At 39.1% G+C, this 14,290-nt stretch overlaps 1 protein-coding gene across 1 annotated transcript in view; it reads left to right on the forward strand.

Annotated features, from left to right (window-relative positions):
• Positions 1-14,290, forward strand: part of SH2D4B (SH2 domain containing 4B) — a 69,594-nt gene that overhangs the window by 6,527 nt on the left and 48,777 nt on the right. Inside the window, exons 2-3 of the mRNA XM_019286512.3 lie at positions 11,086-11,245; positions 12,328-12,475. Of these exons, the coding sequence (XP_019142057.1) occupies positions 11,086-11,245; positions 12,328-12,475 (308 nt within the window). The remainder of the gene's footprint in view (positions 1-11,085; positions 11,246-12,327; positions 12,476-14,290) is intronic.

Here is a 14,290-nt window from a genome sequence, read left to right on the forward strand (position 1 = left end):
AGGGAGACAGATACAGAAAAAATCTAACTGCAAAAATATTTATTTGATGAACTGTCACAGTGTTGACACCTACATTTCCATATATAAATTATACATTAAACCTGTTTGGCTTCCTACTACTGGAGACCATTTTCTGGGTAATTAATTTTCTGATTTATAAGGAATAGGAGAAGAGAACAGCAGAGTAACCTATAGATTATATTTCCTCTGACAAAGGTAGTCACACATACATACTGACTTAAATTTCACAATAGCCCATTTCCATGTTACCTTCTTAAATTGCCAATTAGAGGTATTACTTATGTTTAACTTTCGCCCACTGTTAGGAAATTTCTACTTTCTTCAGAACAGTACTGAAGAACTATTGGAATCAGATTTGCAAGTCAGGCATCTGCTTCTACTGGAAATCCTTTTTTACTTTCATGAACTGATGTGCACCAGAATTAGAAAATAGAACTTCTTTCAGGTGTGCTATTCATTAACTGTACAGACACTTGCAACTGATTTCTACTGCACATTCTGTTCCACAATGTGATGTTAAATGGTCTCTCAGTGAAGATGGTTCCTTGTTTAAAACAGGAAAGATGAAAAAAGCCAACAACAAATTATGGATATAAAATAGTGATTACTGTGGAATAGTCTTGCCTATATGACTCAAGGGGTCAGGGTAGATACCAATAATATTTTCTTATCTTAAAATATTTTTTTCCTAGAAGACAATTGACATAATCATTTTTTGGATCTTGAAGCTGCTTAATTTTCAGTTGTCCTTGATGTGTAAGTGAATTTCCAAACATTCTTCCCCTGCTATACAGTGTAGAACTTAAGAGTGGTTTTATTCCTGTTTTAAATTAGTGGCTACCAAGAATTGCAGAGGTACCACAATTACATGTTCTTTATTGCCTTGAAACTGAGGGGTTTGAGCTCTTTCATCTATGGGTTTTGTTTTTGATTCTACTGCATGACACATGTTTTATGTTCGTGCTATTTTTTTAAGGCCGAGAGTTACTCTGGCTTTATAGATATCTTTGTAGCCTGACAGAGTAGAATAGATGTGAGACTTCAGTATCTCTAATGTTGTGCTGAGTTTCTGAACACTTATAGTTGACAGGAAAACGTGGATGTTGTTTGTGAATGCACCATAGCATTTGTATGAAATAATTTTGTACTAATTTAACTGGAAATATCTTTATAGCACTGACTTTCAAATCCTTTTGTTTTCCTCAAAGTTTGAATAGCCACATATGAAAACTTTTCTCCCCACCTCTTTGGGATGGGATATGGTGAGATTGAACAAAAGCAGTTAGCGACAAGGGACACTTCTCTAAATAAAAGTGCTCTGAAAGGTGCCTTCTGCTTGATCTGGAGTTCTATACCCCAGCTGCTACAGTTCTCCATCGATTCAAGAGCTTAGCCACAGTGTGATGTGTGCACCCAGCAGCACAGAAAAAGGCTTGGATTTTTCAAAACAAAGCAGTGACTGTGAGTTCAATTTTGATTTCCTACGGTGACTTGAGGATGAAGTGTTCTTGTGTTTTAAGTGCATTGTCCTATGGAAACCACAAGTGCAGAGTTGGGGGCAAAAAGATTGACATATGAAGATCAGAAAGGCCTTGTGCTAGAGTTAAAATCACCAACAGGCTCATTAACATCATCATTTTTTAATTGTTTGGAAATTAACTACCAAAGGCCCCAAATCTGCATTGATTTTTACAGCAGTGCCACTGAGTGCAGTTGTTCTATTCAGTACTATAAATTTTGCTGGTTAGAAAACAAACAAGTCCAAACTATCAAATAAGATGTCAGTTGTTGAGAGTGTTTAGCAAGCCAAATACTGTACCCATCTGTGTAGTTTTATTCTTAATTTCTAAAGAAAATAATATCAATCACCTGCAGTTAGTGCTAAATTGTGCCTGCTTCTGTATTTGGATTGTTTGGTTCCATGTGTCTTGAGAAAAGGTTAAAATTGAAATTAGTATCAGAATGAGTCAATGTTGAAGGAATTGTTTCACTTTGGGGGTGAATGAAATGTGTTCAGATTATTCGACAGTTTTAATTTCTTTGCCATTTAAAAAACACAGATTGATGTCTAAAGGGAAGCAATGTATAAACATCACTTCATAATGAAATATTTCCTTTAGAAGACATTGAATAAATTGTTCCCATTTTTTTTGCTATTTTCACCTTGCCTAAAATTATTAGTAGAATTTGGGCATCATATGGGTCCTCCCAAAATGACAGCATTTAGTGAGCTTATTCAAGGTAAAGAAATCTTTTGTAATTTTAATTAAATAATGACTGCTGGCTGGTGCTGGAATAGCATCACAGGTGTGTTGAATTCTTGGAGGTCCATCTTCACTTACAAATTGCTCCTGGGCAGATCTTTCAGGAACATATCTTCATTGTAATAGAACAGTTTGCTTGTTCCTACTGTGCTGAAATCACTGAGAGAAGTCTCCTCAAAATTTCAAGATCCCTTTGGGATTTTCTGAGAGTTGACTGACAGAGAGCTTTGCAATTTGCAAAGGAACGTATTTGTGTGATTAAGCAGGAGCTCTTTAGCCACTATAGCTGAGCTAGGGGTAAGCAAAGGACCCTGCCAATTTGGATTTTGACACTGATGCAGCATCCAGAACTGTCAGCATTCCCAAAATGAGATCTCAAAAACTATTGAGCTGAAGGACAGTCATGTGGGAGGGGAGACAATGCTGGTCTCCTGCTGTTAATTCTGACATTTATTCATTGTGAACTGCAGCTCATGGTGCTCAGATGGGAGCTATTTGTAAATGCTCTTATTTACCTGTCCTTAACAAGAGTAGCTGGGAGAAAATAGGCTTGTCTTATCACAGCATGGCTAGAAAATAATTTATTTTTCTAAATGATATTTGTGTTAGAAAATCATTAGAGAACAGATGATGCTATTTGAAAGCAAGTATTTCAAGTATCCCAAGTGGATGGTTGGAGAATATGTCAGTGTCAGAGGAAGGCCAGTGAGTGGGCATGTGTTTCAGTGGGTGTGCATGCAGTGACATTTTTTTCTGACTTTGAACTTGGAAATGTATTCCTCATTTATGCTCAGACCTCTACAGACCCTGGTAATGCTTAGCTAAGATTTTATCTCCTATGGAGACGAGCTCCTGTCAGTGTTCAGTGTCTCTTTCCCTGTATCACTGGATATGGGTCTAACCAGAGACATCAGACTTCAGTATTTCTGAAATTTCTGGCCTTATGTGGTCTTGAATTCTGTAGAGTCCTGTCCTTTGTTTTCAATTCAGATATGGACGGAAAAGTAACAAGAGAACATGAGCAAGAACATTAAAACAATTTTTTTTAGGGGACTGAGCCACTTAATTTGAAGTCATTGGATAACTTTTAATGTAACACTCAGCTTGAGATATTCTGCAGCTTTGTTAATACTGTGTACCTTGGGCCAGAGCTGAGCTGCTCAGGGCCCGTGCCTGGTGTGGCTGAGTGCTGAGGTAGGGTTAGACAGCAGCTTCTAAACTCTATTCTCTGAACCCAGTGCTAACAAGAGACCTCCAATTGCTGTATGACCTAGATATGTACCAGATGGAACAAATCCAGAAGGACTTCTCTCCCTTCCTATGAGCAGCCATAAGTCTGTGCTTTTTGGATTCGTATCTTGGCCTGCAGCTGATTTCTATGTTTTGCAGAAAAGTGACAGCAGAATATTGCTCCCTGCCTGGGGCCTTCTCTTGCACACGTGCAGCCCTCAGTGCTGCTGTTGCCTGAGACATCTCTGAGAGAGGCTGTGTTAGTGGAGCCCCTGGCATGGAGGGCATTCCTGCGTTTCTCTGCAGCGTTGTGCTCCTCTGCCAGCCTGGACACGGAGGCTCAGACTTCCCCCCCCCGCCCCCGTTCCTCGGTAATGATACGAGGTTGTGACTGCCTGCACACTCATGAATACTTGATGTGGAAAGAGGGCAGAACTGCAGCCAAGGGGAGAATGGGACTTGCCCAAGCTAATTCAATATTTTCTTGCTGATTTTGCCATTTTTTAACATAAATAACTAAAACATTCAAGGGCAAAGGAACCAGGTTTTGAGAGCAGGATTTGGAAGGTACAGGAAAACTCAATGTGTTCAAGTCAGCAGTGGGTTTAGCCAGACACTGATGTCAGTTCAATAACCTTTGAGTCCACTTTGCTGTGGTGCTAAAAAACCTCACTGTAGGGTATAGTTCTTCCTGCTTCTGTGGTCCTGTGTGCCTGACAAAAGGAGCCAGTGCAAACCTGCCACACTGCATTAAGTAGGAGAGCCTGTTGCAGAAAATGACCCATCATTCTCTGTTCATTCTGTGACACAGAACACTTGTCCTCCTGCTCTGACTTTCCAGCAGACCCTGAAGCAGCCATGAGGACTTGGTTTTATTTTATTCTTGGAGGGAAAACCTGGAAGCTTTGTGATAGGTCTGTGTGAGAAACCAAGCCCCGTATATAGCTTTTACACTTTGCAAAACTCAGTTTGGATGAAGAATCAGAAAATATGGTGCTATGTTCTTAAGTTTTTTTAATGAAGAAAAAGAATCTCAAATGAGCAATACTGATGGGAATGATTTTAAGACCTTCAGTTTTCCTCTGATGTTTACCTATATTTTTATGCTGTTTACAGGGAAAGAGTCAGCCATTAAAATGGACAGACAAGAGGCTGACTCTAGATTGTACAAGGCATTAGAACTGTGTCTTTAAGAAAGAGTTTTCAATGTTATCTCCTGGTTGAAATTGGGCCAATTACAAAATTGTTCCATGTAACATTCTGCCTTGGCCAGGGAGCCACAAAATTATTTTGAACAGACGGGATAGACACCACATAAATGATATTTTATTTCTGTGTTCCTTTTTCCTTCTTCTTTTTGGTTTACAACATGCAAACCTATATGTGTACATTGCATATTTACTTACCATGTCCTGCCACGAACCCACTTACCTCTGAGTGTTGTGTACTGTTATCCCTGCTACATTTGTTAATTACCAGGGTCTTATTTGACTAACCGTTTCCTCCCTTAATATTTGCTCTCTTCAGTCACTCTTCCTTTATTTGATCCTGCAGGGGTTTATTGCAGCATAATTATTTCCATGGTAACAGGCTGTAATTCCATAAACAGAAGATTGAGTTTGTTATATGATCAGGAAGCAGCTGGAGAGCCATAAAGAGCTGATTTTTCAGCAAAGCTGAAATCCTGCAACCCTTATTGATATATTAATGTAATCAGCTGAATTTCTTTCTCCCTTTGCAAATCCTCCCCTAAATAAAAAGGCACATAACACAGTGTTGAAATTCAAAGGTGTGTAAATTGAAATATTAGGGGCAGAATTTTCCCCCATTCTTCTTAAGAATTGAAATGAAGGGGTTTTTTGAATGTATTTTGGGGAGAGAGGGATTCTATGCTCCCATGACTATTAGTGGGGGTAGAGCACAAATTAATTGTAGGTCTTCAGTTTATTGTGGGATGATGTTATTTTCATTACTTTCCTCATTACCATCTAGTTATTCTGTGTGTATTTTAATGGATTTACAGCAGTTAATGTTTTGAGAAGTGCATTCTGTCCTTTGAATAGTCTCTCAAAAACATTCACGGTAATTTCCTAGGTTTTCTCCTTAGAAAGAAGTGAAATTATGTGTGCCTATTTGTGTGTTTGTATAAAAAAAGGATAATTCAATACTTATATTGGCTAAGCTCAAGGAATTGAGAACAGCCTAAAGCTCACATCCTCATTTTCATCCTAATCAGTGTGCTTCCAACACATGTCCTCTAGCTAATGAAACTCTGAATGGAACCTCATCTACCCTGCAGATTAACAAAATTCAAGCCTCTACTTTAAAGAAGCTGTAAAAATAATTTGCTTGGAAAGCCAAGAAATCTCAAGTAAAGGACATTGTTCTTAGACCAGAGTATACCAGATATCTGAATTGCAGAAGAAAAAAAACCCCACAACCCTACAAACACAGCAAACTCAACAAGCAATGGTTTAGCTCTCCATGGTAAATCAGACTGATCAGCTTTTAATGCTATTTCAGATGCATAATAAATTTCAGGAGTTTTTTTCTAGCCCAGACAGAGAAGAATAGACATGTTTTCTATAGAGAGTCAAAAGATCCTTGTATGACTACAAAGCTTTTCAGTGGGTGAGGAAGGATGCTCAATTGCTACTGCAGAGATCTGTAGCTTCCAAGCAGAAGAATTATGGTGGGAAGCCCAACCTCAGAGAAACAAGGCTGTTCAAGGAAATAGCAGATTCTTTAGTAAAACTTTCAGCAGACTTTGAATGCTGTCCCCTGTTTCTGAGATTATAAACCAGTGATCCCATAATTTTCTGAATTTACAGCCTGTGGTATCCCTTACCACAGTAAGGCAGTAGGGGTGCTTGGTGCTCTCTGTCATTTTGCTGGACTAAGCAGGCAGACTGTGGCTGGCTGATGGCACAGCTGGGAATCCTGACACCAAATCGGGTTTCTAGTGCCCCTTGGAGTAGTTCTCTTGTAAACACTGGGCATGGATCATGAATGGGGATTGCTGGGGATTCTGTAACTGTTAAAGCAATGGTGAACAAGTTTGGAGAAAGGAAGCTGACTCCAGAAGTATTCTGTTTGTTTAATTACCATTATTTCTAAAGCACTTTTATTTGGAGATGTAAAAATGGAGCCCAAGAACCCATAAAACTCCTGCACCCAGTGGGTGGCTCAGCTGCTCTGTTCTGGTTAGCAGAGGCAGCGTGAGGCCCAGGTCTCCTTGGTGTATCTCTGTTTGTTCCAAGCCTTAGGCACAACGTGGAGCTCTGAGCTGATAGGGTTGGAACCCACTGTGGCCTGAGCTCTGCACACGGCTGGGATTCCCCCTCCCATCCCCACTGGCCGTGGTGCTTCTCTCTGTCCCCAGGTATGCAGGCAGTGTCAGTGTTCCCTGGCAGTGTCCAGCCATGGCAGTGACGATGTGACAATGCCCTGCTGACCCTGGGGCAGCACAAAGGCAGCCTGTGGTGCCCCATGGCTCAGCTCGTGGTAGCCCTCCAGCACTCTGTGTATGAGATCAGGAGCGCTGCTGGCAGAGCCTCGTAATTCTTGTAGGTGAGAGCTTGAGTTTCCTACTGCTCTCTAGGGCGTTGCTTCACACTTTCATTGCTGTTATAGAATTGACTGTGCAAATAACAGACAAATAGAAAACATGATTTGGTCTTATATTTGATTGTGTGTTCGTATGTACAAGCTTGAGTTGCTGTTGGTTCTGGCTTTAGGTCTCCAAGAAAGGTTTTGCTGTGATCCCTTTGTGCTGCAAATTTGAGAGACCTGATTTTGCATTTTCCGACCTGGCATTTGTCTGGAGTAAGGAGCAATATCCAGAAGCCAGTTTACTGGTCTCAGAGCAGTATAGGTGTAAGTTTAGAGGAACTCCATGTGAGATACTAATTCATGGATGGGCTTCAGGTAAAAAGAACTTCAAGAGTTTATGTTGTCTTCTTCCAGTGCTACAGAGTTGTTTTAAGTTAAAAATGGTGAAATATTAAAGCTGATAAATCATTGATCTGAAAAGTAGGGATGGAGGAGACCTGGTAAATTATTCAGTAAGTTTTCCTGTAAGTAAGCAGTGCCTGTTTCTAAAATACTTCCATTTCTACTCTCCAATCCAGCCTAATTTTGATGTCCACTGCTTCCTAAGGGTTATTATTTGCAGCCTGCCACAGTCTCTCCAGGAAGAGAAAAGTATTTTTGTGGTCAAGGCACAAGACTGGGGCTTAAGAGATTTAATTTTTGTTTCCTGACTCTGCATTAGACTTTGTGCTCAGAAGCCTGCTTCTGAACAGGAAACATGGGGTTCTCTTGCCTCCTTTTCACCTACATTTCAAATTTGTTTAGTCAGGGCTTGTAGCTCCTTTTTTTATTTTTTTTTTTTAATTTCTGTTTCATTTGGAAATAAAGTGTATTAACAAAACATCTTATTTTGCAGAAAGAAATTAATACTCGAGAGGTACTTTAAAGCAGGAATTATTTTGTTATAATCAGCCCTCAATAGTGGTAATTCTCTGCTTGCAAAGCAGACAACACTAGTTTCCTACAAGTGTTAGGGAAAATAATTTTCAGTACTTTCATCTTTGATCCTGCCATAGGTTCTGCAGTTTAAAAGTGCAAGACCAATATCATTAGCCTAGAAGAGCTAACCCTCTCACTGTGAATGTGATTCTTCAGGCTGCAAAGGCTTTTTGTGTGGCAGAAATTCTGTTTTCACAGTGCCAGATTTTCTCCCTGAGGTGCTTGTTTTTTTTCTGCACACTCATTTTTGATGTTATTTTGTGCTAAGAAGCTACTGAGTTTTATGATCAGATTGTACAGTAAAGCCCAGCTTTATGGGAGCATAGGTTTAAGGGAAGGTTTGCATGGGAGTCATTTCTTGAAGTAAAATCGGTGGTTGGATGTGAAAAGGTTGTCTTTTTCTAGAGAAAAACCTGAATTAAGGCATATATGCTCAAGTTGAATTGTTTTAAAATAATATATGTGGAGGTCTATCTGTTTAATGCTGAAGGTTAAAATTGCCAGATTATTTAATACTGCTGTGATTTTTTAACTTGAACTATAGTTGAACTCTACTTTACGCATATACAGTAGAGTTCTGTACTGTGTGTAGTGCTGAACCAAAAATATGTTATACTGGTGGTTTCAAAGGAGTTTATACATCTACTGGCTAGAACTTTATTAAAAAGATCCATTGTTTTAAAAGAAGAAAGAGAACAATTTCTCAAGAAATGTGTACAAACCAGCTACTTGTTTTATGGGGCTGGGTTGCAATGGGTAAGTTGTGCCTCTGAGAAACACATTAATAAACCTTTGGCACAGAAAACCTTGAGAGAGGCAAAGATAAAATTTGTCTGCTTACCTGAAAAGTTTTTGGTGTGGTTTTTTTTTTTCCCCCTGGCTCCATCTGATAAGCTCATAAATTAACAGAAGTAGTGAAGTTGTCTCAAACCAGGAGTAGTATTTTTTTATCTACCAGTTATGGTACAGATCAATTAATACAAGCTGTGTTGTTTGCAATGTTTTCTTTACAGTACTAAATAAAGGAGAGCAACTAGGATATTCAGATTCCAGAGGACGTGGAATGCTTTTAAAACAGAAGCTGCCATTGGTTATATGGGATCAGTACTCCTGGGAAGTTATTCCATACTTTTCAAGATACTTTACCATAAAAAGCAGTAGGTGAAAACCTTGCAGGCAAATAGTGATATGGCCAGTCAGGTCTCAGCAGATGGTATTCTAATTCTGTATCCAAAAAATACAACATAAATGCTGTGTTGACAGGAACACAGAAACGTACAGAATAAGAACCACAATGAAATACATTCACATTTATAACCTGAGACATAATCTGATAGACTGTGAAAGAGCAAATGCTTTTGAGAGTTATTGAAGGAAAACACTATTAGCTTAAATTTCCACCCCTCTTTGAAGTTAGTACCGTTAGGCCAACACTGGGGATTAGTATAAATTACATTTTCAAATTTGATATAGAATATTAGCTTTCATGGCGAGATTCGATCCGTTCATTGCCTTCAGTCTGGATTGTCAACACTGGTGAGTGTGGGCTGGCACTGACACTGCCTGCTGTCAACAACCCCACTCCACTGCCTCCTGCAGCTTTCTCCCTTCAGCCTGGGATGTCAGAAACACTTTATTGATTGTGCATTGGGGAACTTAATCTGGTTAAATGGATATGTCCTCGTGCAGAACAAGTGGTAGCTGAAGGTGAGAGTAGCTAAGCTGATGTAAGAGTAGAGAGAGATGGAGGAAAAGTGGGAGCAAAGCCTGCCTGTTCAAATAGGACATGGGGATTTTTTTAACTCTCATGGGAACACTGGAGAAAAACTACTTAAGAAAATGGTGCCCTGTCTTTGTGTTTATGTTTTCAAAGGAGACAAGGTTCCCTTTAGAAGCTATGCTGTGATGCACAATTTTCTCATATCAATATTTGGGTGAGGGGGTGAAATCTAGGGGATGTAATGTACAGGGAATGATACAAACTGCTACCCTTTATGGCCTTGCAGTCTGGATTCTTTAAAATAAATGCATTGTCTATCTTGGCAATGGTCTTTGTGGCAGAGTCTCATTTTGTGAAGAACAGTTTCAACAAATTTGCAAGAAATAAAACAAATGGACACATAAGAGGTGTTTCTACAAATTCCTTATTACAAATCTCTAAAATGCTTATAATATTTGAGTGTTCTATGTATAAAAGCAGAAGGAAAAGACCAAACCACACTAAGCCAGGTAGTGTAAATAACTATTAAAATGTATTCAGGTAGGATCTAATCTAGTGCCCTTTGTAGTCCTGTAGTTGGTTCTTGTACTTGGTGGTTCACCAAATGAAGTCTGTTTTGTAAAGAGCTCTCAGGCTTTTTTTGATATCCTTAAAATCACTCTGTCAACACAGTAACTGTAGATTTTTGTGTAGTTTGTGTCATGAAAACCGAAGCAGAAATTTAATCCCTTTCAATTGCCTACATGAGCAGAACAGGCTCGGCAGCACTGAGTGGTGTGCTCCGAGTATGCAGGCTCCCTGAATCTCCTGCTTCACACAGTAGGAGCAGAAAATTCCTGGATTCTTTGAAGGTGTTCCCATGAAGTCTCTCTATGCTCAACACTCAACATTCTCTGTGCACAAAGCATTGCTAGTCGCGTAATGCCCCTGGTTGTTGGTTTTGCCCCATCTCTTTCTCCATGCTCTTCTTTCATCTCTTGCTGTGGGAAGCAAGAATATAAAGCAATTAAAAAGGGATTATAATACTGGAATTCTGGGAAATGCATGCCTGAAGTAATAATTTTTATTTTTGTGGGACAGTGAGTCTTTAAAGATTGTGTGATCCACAGCATACAAACCCCTTTATTTTTTTGCCCCAGCATTTGACCAGATTTGGTCAAATCTGAAGATTTCGTTGAACCTTGGAGCAATGTTTTCTTCCGAATTGTAAACTGCAAGCTTAATGTTTTCTAAATAGCAGATTTCCCATCTTTTAATCTCTGTTTACATAGGATTTGAGGCAGTGTTTATATCTTGGCTTCTTCTTGGTGGCTGTTGCAGGTAATGGCAAACACGTGCAGTGGCTGCGGGGGAAGGACGGTGAGGTCTGGGTCTGGGTGATGGGAGAAGCCCCAGGTGACAAACCCTACGAGCAGATCTCAGAGGAGCTCATAGCAGAGCGGGCCAGGCAGCAGGCACAGAAGGAGGCAGAAGAACTATGGTGAGGATTTAAGAATCTGAATTCAGGGTCCACTTGGCATAATGGGAGAAATGACCTTGTAGACAGGTGGCAGGTAATGGTGGGTAAAACTGGTAAGTATGTTTTGTGAACATTTGATTTCACTCGTTTTGTTAGTTTTTCAGCATGCTGAAAATGGAATTTTGTGTTTTTTGAGTATTGAAAACCAAAACCCTTTGTTCACAAAAAAAGTGGAGCCAACTTTTTTCTCTTTTGGGAATCTAGCTAAACTGTTGACTAGCCTGTAAATAAAGAAAAATGAAGCAGTCTGGTTTTGAGATTATTAAATTAAATATGTTTGCTATATCACAGTTCTGAGCCCACAATGGGGATTTGGTACAAAAAATCCTTTTTGAAATTGGTTTTATTTGCATTTTGCTTATATTAATTCTTATTCCAGCAGTTCAAAAACTGATTATACAAAGCGCCATGCTGTTGTTTCTAGCAGGGCCTTTTCCAGGTTTGGGGGAGATTCAAAAGTGTTTTAATGCTTGATATTGTTAGGAATTAGGCCACCTGCCTCACACACTTGCCTTTGTAGTGCAGCACTGAAGAGTGACTATTTAAGTATCAGGTTATTCTATATTATCCTTTTTCATATGAGATTCTTCTTGATCGAGTGATTGCATATTTAAGCAGGGATTAAAACATTCAACTTGTGCTCTGAATTCTTTTTAAATTGTCAGTACTAATAAACAATCTAGCATAAGAATTTGGGAGAAATTTATACTGATACTTGATAGACAATAAATTCCCAATCATGCTTTGCTAGACTGATAGAAAAATATAAGGTATGACTTAAAGACATCCAAGAAGTACTTGTCTAACTTAGAAGGTGCTATTTTAATTAGTAATTTATCAAAAATTGTAAGTTGTCTGCTTTCTGGATAGTTTCTTCAAAACTGATTTCTGGTAGGTCTCTCATTAAGTGCATTTTAATTCTTTGCTTGCATCCTTCCATGAAGTCTTATGCTAGTTATTTGTTGTAACCAGCGAGTAAGTATTGATCGTCAATTTAAGAAAATTAGTGCATTAAATTTTTATTTTCACATCCTTTTCTGAAGGAGACAAAAGGAAGCTGAAATAACAAAGAAATTCCGTGATGCTATGGCTCAAGAAAAAGCCAGAATAGTGGCAGAAAAATGGAAAATCGAAATGGAGGATCGGAAAGCAGCCAAACTGGAGGAAGAAAAAATTCAGGAGGAACTGAAGGTTTGCATAGAGCAATTTAGGTTTTCTTAACAGTGTTTTCATATAGATTCACAGTTCTTGTCACCTTCAGTGCATGTTTATTAATAAGCTTTAAAATCCAGAGTTGTAATTTTTCATTCTGGAATATACAGCTACATGGTGTTCACCAGAACAGCTGGGTGAGTGATGAGAAAAAATTACAGGTCTCATTCAGAAGTGCCAGAACAATCAAACTGGTTATTCAGCTCACACATTAACAGAATTGTTCAGTCAGCTGTGCCGGGTGAATCATACTGGGGGAAAAAATGCACAATTGGGAAAGATCTCATTTTAAGTTAGTTTGCTTGAATGTATTCTGTGTATTTTGGATGATTTTGTTCACATAATGAACTTCAAAATTGTGTCACTACTTCCTTCAAAATAATAAGGGGTGGATCCTTCCCCTGCTCAACATATGGGAAAAGTCCAGTTGGCTTTGCTGGGAGGAGTTCATTTGCCTGATTTTTATTGACTTCATAATGAACTTTCTATGAGCTCAGTTACAGTATTTTCATGTTTGTTTGAAATAATATTTTTTTTTCACTTTCTAGTTGAAAATAGCAATTTAAAAACTAAATAGGAAAAGCCTCTGTCCACCCTTTTCATATTACTTGATAAAGATAAAAACATGTTTAAAATTGAGAAAGTAAAGTATAATGGCTTCAGTGTGCAGAGAAGTCATGACAGTCCTCTGAGCCTGGGATTAGTGAGGCTGAGTTTCCACGGAGGAGGCCTGTAGAAAATGACTCTGAGGATCCAGTAACTTCCATCTACATGCCTCTCCCCTGCTGACAGCTTGCTGTCTCTCTTTTTCCTGTCCCGGTGCAGTGACTTAAGGTGTGGAAAGTGGGGACAGACTTTTCCCCTTGTCCCTTTGTGACGGGAGGAATGCTGAAAACTGGGTGTTAAGTTCATGTGGTTTGATTGCAAAGAGCAAATTGCCACTCTGCAGACTGTGGGCCTGGGGTTTGAGGTGCTTGTGGAGCACAAAGCCAGGGCAGCTCCTGCAGAGGAGGCTGCACAGAGTTGCTGATTTACCTTTGCACAATTCATTTGGATTCACAGGAGAGAATGGGGCCTTTGAAATTCGATGTCAATGAGTAATGAAAGTATACCTTTCAAGTGCTTTATTAATGTATGAATAATGAGCAGAGCAACTTATTAAACACTCTTTCCTCTGCTCTCTGGCAAGCAAAGCCCTCTTGAACAAAGGCTGATACAGTGTTCACTTTTATCTCTGTGGCTGATTTACAGGGCACTTGGTGGGGTAAATGTCCACAAGCTCACTGTTACTGTTTTGTTTCAAAGAGACTTTTTCAAAGAGCAGGGTGAGCAACTTCTGAGACTTTCAGTGGCCAGTATTCGTAGTTTTCTACTAAGGAAAACTAGTTGTTCAGTTGTTGATACAATTAAAAGGAATGGCACCAAATTCTGCTTATTTTCATATTGATGGAAAGGTAATGTCACAGTGATCTGTGTTTCCACTGTTTCCCAGGACATGAGCAGGCATCTGCTCTCCAGCTGTGTGCCTGGTAGGAGCAAGGAACACTGCTGTAAGTGGGATGGGACTATGGTTCAGTTTCTACTTTGAATATCAATTACTTGACTTTGGCCAGGATTTATCTCTGTTCAAAAAGTTGCCAACATATTTATTCTGTCAAGGAAACAGAAACCCTTTCTTTCCCAATGGTTTATCATAAGTCAAGCATTTGAAGACAGAATTTGCAAAAATTTAAATAAACTGACCAAAATTTTTAAAACAAAACCCAGCAGAAAGGAGCTCTTTGGCTTAAATAA

The sequence above is a fragment of the Corvus cornix genome, chromosome 6 (genome assembly GCF_000738735.6).
Source record: "Corvus cornix cornix isolate S_Up_H32 chromosome 6, ASM73873v5, whole genome shotgun sequence".
Taxonomy (NCBI): domain Eukaryota; kingdom Metazoa; phylum Chordata; class Aves; order Passeriformes; family Corvidae; genus Corvus; species Corvus cornix.